General features: G+C 37.8%; 1 protein-coding gene across 1 annotated transcript in view; it reads left to right on the top strand.

The window, feature by feature from the left end:
* Positions 1-13,245, top strand: part of gna13a (guanine nucleotide binding protein (G protein), alpha 13a) — a 94,454-nt gene that overhangs the window by 55,399 nt on the left and 25,810 nt on the right. Inside the window, exon 2 of the mRNA XM_059948499.1 lies at positions 11,076-11,126. Coding sequence (XP_059804482.1) covers positions 11,076-11,126 — 51 coding nt within the window. The remainder of the gene's footprint in view (positions 1-11,075; positions 11,127-13,245) is intronic.

The following is a 13,245-nucleotide window of genomic DNA, read 5'->3' as shown; positions in this document are numbered from 1 at the left end:
TCTGAAATCAGATAGCTATTCTGGGTTTCAGTGAAAGCTTTGAAGTAGAATGGTTGTATTGTGAAGGCCTGGTATTGTGGACTGAAATCACCAATGCAAAATAGGTATATTCAAATAGTACTTTTTGAATAAGGTTTGACCTTTATAATAATCACATGCATCTTAGTCAGAAGAGCTTGAGCTTTGATACACCCACTTTGAGTTTTTCATTATTTAGTGAAATCAGTTGGTCAAAATTGTAGATACATGATTGAAGTAATACTTCCTGAGTATTACTCAAATATGCAGGGCACAGCTTCAACAGTAACTTTAGAGAGTTTCAGTGCATAGCTGGAAAATAAATAAGTGGTCAAATAAATGTATTGTAATAAAGATTTCAAGACCCTGAAAAGCATTTAAGAAGTCAAGATGAGCATTTGAGTTGCCCAAGCATAGGAAGCAGTGGATTAGATGCTGGAAGAAAGGATTGATATGAGCGGGTGTTCATTCATCAGCATGGATGCAGTAGTGAAATGGCCTATTTTCAATGTTCTATGGCTGTGACCTTGGTAAATTCAAGTGCATATGAAGTGCAGTCTCTCTTGTGGTTAACATGAATGTCAATATATACACAGCAGTGTAATAATGACTAGGCAATGTGCTTTATTGTTGATCAAGGAAAAACTGTGGCCTGGTACAAGAGAAAGAACTCCCTTGCTGTTCTTCAAGAAAAAGTGCTCAGGAGTTTTTTTTATCCATTTAGAAGAATTGGTGAATTAAGTTTGTTTAGCAGTTTCCATTAAAGCATGGCATTGCACTGGAATTTCATCCTAATTTTTGTGGTCAGGTCTCTACAGGGAATCCACATCCTTCTGATTCAGAAGCTCTTGTTAAATTTGAATACAATGGAATTACTAAAAGAACATTATGTAGGTTTGCAAATTGACACATGGTTTCCTTTTACCAAGTAAGGCAACCGTGTTTGGAAATAATCTTTGGAATATTCCTTATTTCCTTGAAATTCTACATCTCACTCATTTATTCTTTGACTTTTAATGGCATTATAATTTTTATTTAATACAATTTATTAACAGAAATTGTTATGGTCATATCAAGATGTTTGTATCACTAAATGTCAAGTAATATTTTGTATCTGTTGACTGGTGCAGTTAACTTTCAGAATAAATGTTGTCATAACTATATACTATCAATGGCTCTAAAGAATGCGGACAAAGAACAGTAATTGCATGCAGAAAGGACAGATGCTTAAACAAGACTAAGTCTGCAGATGCTGGAAATCTGAGCAACCCACACAAAATGCAGGAGGAACTTAGCAGGTCAGGCAGCATCTAAGGAAAAATGTACAGCTGACTTTTCCGGCTGAAACCCTTCGGCAGGATTGGAGATAAAAAGCTGAGGAGTAGATTTGAAAGGTGGGGGGAGGGGAGAGAGAAACGCCAAGTGATAGGTGAAACTTGGAGAGGGAGGGATGAAGCAAAGAGCTAGGAAGTTGATTGGTGAAAGACAGAAAGCCATGGAAGAAAGGGGGTGGGCAACACCAGAGGAGGGAGGGTGTGACGTGTGGGCAAGGAGATAATATAAGAGAGGGACAAAGGGATGGGAAGTGGTGAGGGGGTAGGTGGAGGCATTACTGGAAGTTTGAGAAAGTGATTTTTATGCCATCAACTTGGAGGCAACCCAAATGGAATATAACATGCAAACACCTCATTTTGCATTTACTCCTCCCCACACTACTTTCAAATCTCTTACTATCTTTCCTTTCAGTTAGTCCTGACGAAGGGTCTGGGCCCGAAATGTCGACAATGCTTCTCTTTATAGATGCTGCCTGGCCTGCTGTGTTCCACCAGCATTTTGTGTGTGTTGTTGGAATATAACATGTTGTTCCTTCAACCTAAGTGTGGCCTTATTCTGGCAGTAGAGGAGGTCATGCATTGGACATAGAATGGGAAGTGGAATTAAAATGGGTGGCTGCTTGTTCTGGCAGACAGAGTAGATGTTCAGTGAAGCAGTCTCTCAATCTATGTCAGGTCTCACCAATATACAAGAGGCATGCCAGGAGCACCGAACACAGTATATGACTCCCAACAGACTCGCAGGTGAAATTTCACCTCACCTGGAAGGACTGTTTTGGGTCCTGAGTGGTAGTGAGGGAGGAGGTGCTTGTTCCACTTGCAAGGATAAGATGCCTAAGGCAGATGCTTTGCTGTTAATGAATGGATCATTCCCTTCAACAAGAAAAAACTTGGACTGTTTTCCTCTTGTAAACATACCAATATGTTTGAAACATTGAAGTCAGTGGTACCAAAATTACTATGAAAAATAGCAGTATTTGTATATGTTGTACAAAAGTCAATAAAAAATATTCTTCAGATACTCAGCAGATTAAGTAGAATTTGTGAGGTCCTACGTTCCTTAATAGGAAATGCTTGCTTCATGACAGTTGTGCATAATGTGGTCTGTAGGCTGGATCTGGCCTTTAGTGTGGTTCTGTTGCATCTGCCTCTGGTCACTTTACTTTCTCCTTGTAACAAGATTGGTATTTTGTTTCATAAGTAATTTCCTTACTAGCTTTAAGCTGCAAGCATGGCTTCAGAATGACAGTTGACAAAGCTCTCCAAAGCTCACACTGCCAAAACCATCAAAAGATGTTCATACATAGTGAAAGTAACAAAACTAGAAGTCAGTGATATCACAAATGAAATGATCTGAAAACAACGCTTAAGATTTGAAAACACTTAAGAATAGTCTGTTAAACATTTCATAGATGTAACATTGGTTTAAAAGGTCCCAGCTTGATCTATTTTGAACTTTATGACTTCCAAAATTGTTTTTTGTTCTCAGTATCACTTGAATGAGTTTAGAAAAGTTAATTACATTTTAAAATTCCAGATTTTGTTTAGATATCTTCGACTAACAATATTTTAATAATAATAGACAATAAACAATAGGTGCAGAAGTAGACCATTCGGCCCCTCGAGTCTGCACCGCCATTCTGAGATCATGGCTGATCATTCACTATCAATACCCAGTCCCTGCCTTGTCCCCATATCCCTTGATTCCCCTATCCATCAGATATCTATCCAGCTCCTTCTTGAAAGCATCCAGAGAATTGGCCTCCACCGTCTTCCGAGGCAGTGCATTCCACACCTCCACAACTCTCTGGGAGAAGAAGCTCTTCCTCAACTCTGTTTTAAATAACTGACCTCTTATTCTCAATCCATGCCCTCTGGTACTGGACTCTCCCAACATCTGGAACATATTTCCTGCCTCAATCCTATCAAATCCTTTAATTATCTTAAACGTTTCAATCAGATCCCCTCTCAATCTCCTCAATTCCAGCGTGTACAAGCCCAATCTCTCCAATCTCTCTGCGTAAGACAGCCCTGCCATCCCAGGAATCAACCTAGTGAATCTACGCTGCACTTCCTCAATTGCCAGAATGTCCTTCCTTAAACCTGGAGACCAAAACTGTACACAATATTCCAGGTGTGGTCTCACCAGGGCCCTGTACAAATGCAAAAGAACATCCTTGCTCTTGTATTCAATTCCCCTTGTAACAAAGGCCAACATTCCATTTGCCCTCTTCACTGCCTGTTGCACTTGCTCATTCACCTTCATTGACTGGTGAACTAGGACTCCTAGGTCTCTTTGCATTTCTCCCTTACCTAACTCGACACCGTTCAGACAATACTCTGCCCTCTTGTTCCAGCTTCCAAAGTGGGTAACTTCACATTTATTCACATTGAATGACATCTGCCAAGTATCTGCCCACTCACTCAGCCTATCCAAGTCTCCCTGTATTCTCCTAACGTCCTCTTCGCATGTCATACTGCCACCCAGTTTAGTATCGTCAGCAAACTTGCTGATATAGTTTTCAATGCCCTCATCTAAATCATTGACATAAATCGTAAAGAGCTGTGGTCCCAATACAGAGCCCTGTGGTACCCCACTAGTCATCTCCAGCCAGTCTGAGAAACACCCATTCACTGCTACCCTTTGCTTTCTATCTGCCAATCAGTTTTCTATCCATGTTGAAACCCTGCCCCCAATGCCATGAGCTCTGATTTTACTCACCAATCTCCTATGTGGCACCTTATCGAATGCCTTCTGAAAATCTAGGTACACAGCATCTACTGGCTTACCCTCGTCTAACATCCTTGTTACACCCTCAAAAAACTCCCAACAGATTAGTCAAGCATGATTGCCCTTGGTAAATCCATGCTGGCTCGGCCTAATCCTATTTCTGCCATCTAGATGTGCCACTATTTCGTCCTTAATAATGGACTCAAGCATCTTCCCCACGACTGATGTTAGGCTAACAGGGCGATAGTTCTCCGTTTTCTCCTTCCCTCCCTTCTTGAAAAGTGGGACAACATTAGCCACTCTCCAATCTTCAGGAACTGATCCTGAATCTAAGGAACATTGGAAAATGATTACCAATGCATCCGCAATTTCCTGAGCCACCTCTTTTAGAACCCTTGGATGCAGACCATCTGGACCCGGGGATTTATTAGCCTTCAGTCCTACCAGTCTACTCATCACAGTTTCTTTCCTAATGTCAATCTGTCTCAATTCCTCTGATATCTTATGACCCTGGCCCATCCATACATCTGGGAGATTGCTTGTGTCCTCCCTGGTGAAGACAGATCTAAAGTATGCATTAAATTCTGTTGCCATTTCCCTGTTTCCCATAACAATTTCTCCCAATTCATTCTTCAAGGGGCCAACATTGTTCTTAACTATCTTCTTTCTCTTCACATAGCTAAAAAAGCTTTTGCTATCCCCTTTTATATTCCTGGCTAGACTGAGCTCATACCTGATTTTTTCTCTCCGTATTGCTTTTTTAGTTAAGATCTGCTGTTCCTTAAAACTTTCCCAATCATCTGTATTCCCACTCATCTTAGCCCTGTCATACTTCTTTTTCTTTAATGCTATACAATCTCTGACTTCCTTTGTCAACCACTGTGGCCCCTTCCCCCTCTTTGAATCCTTCCTTCTCATTGGAATAATATTAAAACTATTGGAGAGAAAGGGTTGTCTGATTAATATATTCATTGATGTGTATAAAGGTAATATTAAAAAGAAACTGATAACCAGGATTTACTTGATTTTACAATCTATCAGGGGTCTCTCCACAATGTATGTTAAATCAAAATGGGAGAAAGAAGCCAACATAAAATTGACAGAAAATAATTGGTTAAACATATGCAGAACACATTCGACTACATCAAGCTCAGGTCTGTGGAGAGAATTCACCTGGAAGAATATCTTAAGATTTTTCATAATGGCAAAAATAAAGAAGTTACAAAGTAACAGACCTGAACAAGGTCAATGTTGGAGAATGTGTTGATAATATGTTGGCTGATCATTTTCATATTTTCTGGGAGTGTCCAAAGATTTTGTCTTATTGGTTAGATGTGGTAACAGAGAAGGTCAAAAACCAGCCCAGAGATTAATTTTGACTTTAATGTTATTTATTTGGGTAATGCACCAAATGGGCTCAAAAAACATTGAAGATATTTGTTATAAATACTACCAGCAGCCAGTAAAAAAGCAATTACCAGGAAATGGCTATGCAAAGAGTCTCCTACAGTCCTGGAATGGATAGAAATAGTTCAAGAAATTTGTTATGGGACGATTGACTTTCTCTCTGAGACATGCTACTAAAAAATTTGAAAGATATGGGGAAAATTGGACATTTTATTTGAGCCTGAAATGACTTCTTCACTGTACATTTATTTCGTTTGAAGAACTTTGTTTTATTTCTTATTTTGAGGGAATGTGCAGAATGGACTTTAAAGGTATGGATCTTAAGGTCCCCTGAGGCTTTGAAGGACAATTATGGACATAACAGTTTGGTTAACCTTGATACAGCAATGTAATCCATTTCTCTATTCATTTTTTTCTATTATAAGATATGGATTTTACTTCACTTATGATGACCCTGTCTATCTGTCTATTTTTATCCTGTTTGTTCTGTTATTGGCAAAACAATAAAAATAAAGTTTTTTAAAAATTCCATGCTTTGCCTTTGTTGATGACTACTCACAGACCTGTTGTAGGAGATCTCTTGGTAAATTGAACTTGTGTAAGGATAGGATGAACAGATCTAATAGAGTGGTGTTTCCAATAAGTTTGTGCTGAATATTGCATAATTTAGTCCTGCAATATTTAAGTTTTTGTATTTCTATAGTCCAAAAATTTTAGGCAAGTGTTAAAAAAAAATTATGCAAAGTGAAGTTGCTTTCAAAAATAGAAGCTTCTAAATGTCAGAAACAATACTATGAAGAGCAGTAAACAGTAAAAAAAAACTAAATCACATCGCTATTTGGTGTGACCACTGTTTGTGGATTGTAGAGGGGTATACTTGAGTTCCAGTAGTTTCAATGAGTTCAGAGCTGATAGTGGTGCTGGACTTAGAAGATGCCTCTTTAGAAGAGGCATCAGTTTGATGTATCTCTTGTCTTCACCAATTTCTGTGGCCAGTCACTGCATTTTTGGTCCTCATTGCTTGGACAACACATGATGAATCCCCTATCTGCTTGGACAAGACCTTGCTAATGCAGAATGACCACTTGTGTCTTGTTGTTATCTACACTTATTATTGTTATGGTGTACAAATTGATGATTTGTAGGTTAAACTGTTGCATCTGCCAATCCTAATCTTTTACTTTGGTTGTCCTTCACCCAGTTTGATACCTATATTAGTTTCTATTTCAGTTAACCAGTTTAATTCATTCAACTCATTATGTCATTAATCATTAGCACCTGCTTATATCTTTGTATAATCATGCGCTGGGTTATATACCTACAAAATAATCAAGTTTTTATTTGAAAAGTGGTCTATGTTACTTTAATGAAATACAAGAATTTCTCTAACGTTTATTTAAAAAATTATTGTTTGGAAATATAAAATTTGCTTTTTTTTCTACTGACACTAATGCAGAAGATAAAAATAAACAAGTTCTAAAACTAAATTTATATTTAAAAAATGTAGCATGCTTAAGACTTTTTCCACAGTATTCTATTTTGATGTAGGTAAGATTGTTGGGTTCAGATTAATGGCCTTGTGCCATAATAAATCATCTTTGATTCTCAGAGACAGTTAAGGATGAAGAGCAAATTGAGAAAGTTGTTAAGTAAAACATTAAGTCATTGTTTTAAAAATTGTGTACAAGTTATCCTTTATAAGAAGTTCAAAATAGGGTAGTTCAGTTTTAAATTTGTTTGGTAATCACAATACAGGTGTCTCCCCCCCGCTATCCAAAGGTAGAGCATTCCTCTGAAATGGTTTGTAAGCCGGAATGTCGTAAAGTGAAGAAGCAATTACCATTTATTTATATGGGGAAAATTTGTGAGTGTACTCAGACCCAAAAAATAACCTACCAAATCATGCCAAATAACAGATAAAACCTAAAATAATAGTAATGTATAGTAAAAGCAGGAATGATCTGATAAATACACAGCCTACTTCAAGTAGGAATACTTTTCTGCAATCGTTGCAGCACTGTCCACCATAGTGAAAATCTCACGCAAGCGCTCTCGGCAGAAGCACTCTCTCCAGTAACCTTTAAGCTATGAAGCTGCCAAACCATACTAAGTAACAAAAATAAACAGCCTATATAAAATAGAAATGTATGTACAGTGTAGTTTCACTTTCCAAAATCGGGAAGACAGGGAGCACACTGATGATGGTGTGTTAGGCTGAGTCATCGGTGGTTGGGATGGTGAGAGACTGGGGTATCATCTCATCATCGTCTGTATCCATCAGGGTAGGCAGGTCACCACCACCTATGTCTGCCTGCCTCGATGTTGAAGGTCAAGGTTCCTCGTCTGCTGTGGCCGATGTGGAAGGCTTGAAAAATGACAGTGTGCTTGACTTCTTAGCCTCATGCATTTTTCTATCATACAGATCTTTGTAAGCACTCAAACCATCCTGCAAATATGCCCTAAACATGCGTACCCTTTCAAAATTAAAGTCATACTTTTCTGCAATCATGACAGCATTGTCAATTGCAGCAAAAATCTCATGCACTTGCTTCACGTTCAGTCCCTGGACGACTTCACTTTCCGGCTGTTCACTACAGCGCTCGGGTTCGATTGTTATCCTTTCCTTTTCATCAGCTCTTCATCTGTCAGTTCTTTACCATGGGATGCCAGAACCTCTTCAACATCATCTTCGTCAACTTCCACAAACCCAGCCTCCTTAGCCAAACTCACTATGTCCTTACTTCGTTCGCCAGGATTGAAACGTTTAATTATGTCTTGTTTTATGCTAAGTGTAACACCCTTACGTGCTGTTTTAGGCTTTCTCGATACCTTAGAACTCACCTTGCTAACAGATGCACAAAATAAATCGACATAAAGTATAGATGCTTACAGGCATGTGTTCAAGCAATGCCGGCTAGAATGCAGTTCCAGGGGAGGAGTTTGGTGTTTGGCGCACGCGCTGCCTTTTATCGCGCGCTGCCTTTTTTCGTAACAGCAAGGTGTTGTAAGGTGAGCGTTCAAAAAACGGGGGACACTTGTGCATACATCAATAACCTAAACTGGCTTGGACAGCTTATCTCACTAGTTCTATGCATACTCAAATTGGTTACCAAATCAATGTGGCAACCCTATCTTGGGCAGCAGAGTGAAAAAGCTCTGATTCAGTAACTCCTTATCAGAATTTGAAGGCAGAGCTCAAAAGACATCTGTTCAAGCTGTTGCTGATTTCAAGTTTGTATGCATCTCTGATGTTCAACTTAGTGTTTTATTTTTAATCACCATGGATTACTCTTGGATCCTGTTAGTTACTTGAAAATAATTATTTTAATGTTTTAAATTTAATAAAAACACCTTTCCCTTTTTCTTTTAGTCTGCAGGATGGTCAGATTTTAATAGAAAATAATGGTCTCTCTGATATCTTGCCAAGTCTGATTTGGGTTAGTATTTAAGGGGCAAATACCATCTCTTTTTGATATTTAAAATTCCTAATCCCCACCCCCTTCCTTCAGACTTGTCTCCAGCATTGGATTTCATATGGAGTCCAGTGACAGCCTGATAGCTAAGCTCTGTCATTCTATCTGGTAAATTTAAACTTCCACCTTTAGACAGTTCTATGGCAGTCTAGTCTTGTTTAAATGGCTGAGTGCCAATGGTTTTGCTTGATTTGGTCCATCATATTCAACATAAGAGCATATGTTTTATGCTACAAGAGCATAAAACTGCACACTGCCTGCTTTTATTTTCAATATTTGTGTTTGACTCAATTGACACTTTCAAATGCCAGTTCAAACCTGTTTAACATTTTAACTAACATAATTTTGTCTTCTGTTTTTGTTTGTACTTTATCCTAAAAATAGCTAGCATTATTTTCTGAATATCAGCCTGCTACTTTTGCAAAGACTAGTACTCATATGGCACCATTTGGTATTTTTGTAATAGGCATATTTTTGAAAGCAGTATTCTTTTAACACCATTCTTTGCAAAACATTTGCTTTCCACTGAAGTTGGGTAAGACTAACGAGAGCTCATGGGCAATGGGTGAAAGGTAAATGTTTAAATGGAACATGTTGGGTAACCTTTTCACTCAGAGTGTGAAACAAGCTTCCAGTGGAAGTGGTGGATGCAGAGTTGATTTCAACATTTAAGAGAAATTTGGATAGGTAGATGGATGGGAGGGGCATGGTGAGCTTTGGTCTGGGCGCAGGTCTATGGGGCGAGCCAGATTAATAGTTCAGCACAAACTAGGTAGGGCGATATACCTCTGCCATAGTGTTCTATCACACTGGTGAAGCAGCATTACTATTTCCACACAAATTCCCTAATCACAATGTGTGGATGATCATATAATGTTATTTTGCAATGTTCATTGAGGGAGATATTTACCAGGTCACAGGAATACCCCCAAGCATCCATGTTCCTGTTCAAATATAATAGTGCCATGGCATCTTCAACCATCCTGGAAATGGGTTTTAGAGAACTGAATCTATGATGGCCATCAATCACCCACTTATTTTACACCAATACTTTCTTTTATTCTCTGCACCTTCTCATCATTTCTCCTCTGCTGTTCTCCTTTTCCACCCCCTAGCCTCCTACCCCTCCACATTCTACCAGTCAGCTCCATAGTTCCATGCCAGGAATAAATTTGCAGTGGCCATTTAACCTAACTATTTACATATTCTTGGGATGTTTGAAACTGGAGCTCTGGAAGAAACCCATGTCTCTACAAGGAGAACCTACAAGCTCCACATAATACTAAAAAGTCTCCTGTAATCTGATTCTGCTTATTCTCTGGCACTTTAAATCAGAATCAGGTTTAATATAATTGGCATAATTTGTAAAATTTGGTGTTTTGTGGCAGCAGTACATTGCAATACATAATCTTAAAAACCCTACACATTGCAATCAGTATATATTGAAAAAAAATTAAATTAAATGGTGCAAATGGAGAACTATTGGTCTTTCTGACATTGACTGCAAGGTTGTTGTTGGAACACCATTCAACCAGCTGATCTAACTCAGTCTTGTAAGCCTCCTGATTGCCATCTGAATTCTGCCAGTAATAGTCATGTCGTTGGCAGATTTATAGATGGTATTTGAGCTATGCCTAGCCACAGTCATGGGTGTTTCGAGAGTAGAACAATGGGCTAAGCACGCATCCTTGAGGTGTGCCAGTGTTGATTGTCAACAAGATGTTATTTCCAATTGATTACTACTGAGTGTATGAGGGTATCAAAGGTTACGGGGAGAAGGCAGGAGAATGGGCTTGAGAGGGGAAATAAATGTGCCATAATGAATGGTGGACTGGACTTGATGGGCCAAATGGCCTAATTTGTTCCTGTGTCTAATGGTTTTATGTCACTAATCTTTTTGTGTTCAAGTCTCTGGTGTTGGACTTGAATCCACACCCTTATGACTCGAAGTTAACATTTCATTTCAGGGTAACTTGAGCCTTTTCTAGGATTGCAAATCTTTTGATTTGTTTTCAACAGATTTGAATTAATTTGCAATGAAAATTGTATTTTACTAGTTTAAGAATACACTCCAATGACTTAGTAAATAACAACTTGTCTGTCCATTTTCAGGGAGAATCTGTGAAATATTTTCTGGACAATTTGGAAAGACTAGCAGATGCAGTAAGTACTATTTTAGTAAGCTTTATACATTGTCTTAATGTATAATCTGTCTTAATTCTGATGAAAATTTTAAATAAAACAATGCCTCATTGCTTTCTGTATGGAGCAGCACTAACACTAACTTTTAGGGAAAATAAAGATTTATAGTATGTAAATAGTTGCAGGTAGAAATAAAAAGAATTGAATAATGAGGAAATGTCCATTCTGAATAGGTCTTTATTGATGTTAGTAAGTATATCTGATTAATGCCCATGTCATAAGTGAGTTGTACAGTATGTTAACAGAATGAAATTAGTATTTTTTTAATACCCCCTCCTTACTTCTCATTCTTCCCATTCCCTCGAGCTTAGGGGACCCAAAGCCAAATGCTCATAGGTCTCTGGGTATTCGATTCATTATTTGTAAGCAGTGATTACCTTTGTCGTTAGGGCAAGTAAACAGCCTGTAATGATTTTTCTCTTGTGTACTAACGTTCATTTTTGATTTTTATCTTCCCCATGTTAATTTCCTGCATGAGGTCATGTTATGAGCTTCCCTTCTACAGTTGTGTATCACTTTGTAGTAGTCATTTATTATACAATTAAAAATGTTAAATGCATCCCAAAATGTCTGAAAAACAAGCTGCTGTATCATTAATGTGCGCTAATAAACATGCTATCATTTTACAATTCATTGTCAGTAAGAATGACTAGTGCATGTTTTTACACTCTGGTTTAAAAACCTTGGTTTTTGTAAAGATTCAAAGAGTTTAATGTCATTTCCTTTTTAAAACTGTAAAGGTGATGGAAATAATTGCTACTCCAGATCTGATGCAGCACAAAAAAACCCAGTAAGATAAAGAACACAATAGTTTAAAAAAAAACTACATTAAATATAAATGCCTAAGATAGATTATATACAAGCGTGGATTGATTGTGTGCCACAGTTTTTAAAGTTCCTTTATAAAGTGTATTCTTGCAGATAAGAGACATTCAGAGCTGCTGTTGAAATGGATATAGATTACTGTAGAGTCAGGAATCTGGAATCTTCAGGTTTAGGTGGATACATAAATTGAAACGATCTTTAGGTATGGAGAATCTACTGAAGTGACTGAAAACTCAGAAATTTCAAATAGAAATTTGCACAGCCAAATGGAGAATATCACTTACTAGGCTGCACATGGGGTCCTACTGCACGCATTGCATTAACAACTCTACTTAATTATGCTATATATCATCCACTGGTTTAATATGTCATCGAAAACTGTTGCCTCCACTAATACAGGGTTGTCTACAAGTGCTGGAGTCTCTCAGTCCTATGAGTGTTGACTTGATAATGTATTCAAATTGCTAGAATGCTGTCATATAATTTTTTAACAAGGCCAGGTTTTGATTATCAGCTTTGAAACCTTGATCTTCTAAGCCCAGTACTTTATTTTCATCAGATGTGTACTCATTGTTTAAGCAAAACTAGGATTTTGAACACAATCCTACTTTTCAAAGCATTTGTTTTAATTAGCTCAGTTTTGGAGTTGATATTTTTGACTTTGACTATGTGTAATTACAAATTAAAGTATATTGTTTTGATCTCTCAGATTATAGAGGTTATAATAGATTTTTAGAGGTGATAAATTTTTGTAACATCCTATATAATGAAAACATTTTTAAAAATTGTCCTGAATTTTTCAATTCAGCAAGGAGTGTTCATGTATGTATTCACAAATAAAGAGGTCACTGTAGGTGAGTTAAATGACAAGAAATTGCTTCATTAAAGTTACATAACACATACAATACAGAAAGGAAACAAATGAAGTAGTATAGAAAACAAACTTAATACTTATCTGCTAAATGAGCTGATCTGCAATAATAGGGGGAACTGTAATGAGGGCCAAGGAAATGGTAGAAGAACTGAATAAGTTGTAAGTGTCTTCACTGTGGAAGACACTAGCAGTTTGCCAGAAGTTGGAGAGTGTCAGGGGACAGAAGTGAGTGCAGCTGCTATTACTCAGGAGAAGATGCTTGGGAAACTGAAAGGTCTGAAGGTAGATAAGTCACCTGGACCAGATGGACTGCACCACAGGGTGCTGAAAGAGGAAGCTGAAGAGATTTAACTGGAGGTATTGGTAATGATCTTTCAAGAA

The sequence above is a fragment of the Hypanus sabinus genome, chromosome 23 (genome assembly GCF_030144855.1).
Source record: "Hypanus sabinus isolate sHypSab1 chromosome 23, sHypSab1.hap1, whole genome shotgun sequence".
Lineage (NCBI taxonomy): Eukaryota > Metazoa > Chordata > Chondrichthyes > Myliobatiformes > Dasyatidae > Hypanus > Hypanus sabinus.
The sequence above is the reverse complement of the archived record's forward strand: the minus strand, read 5'-3'. Positions and strand labels throughout refer to the sequence as shown.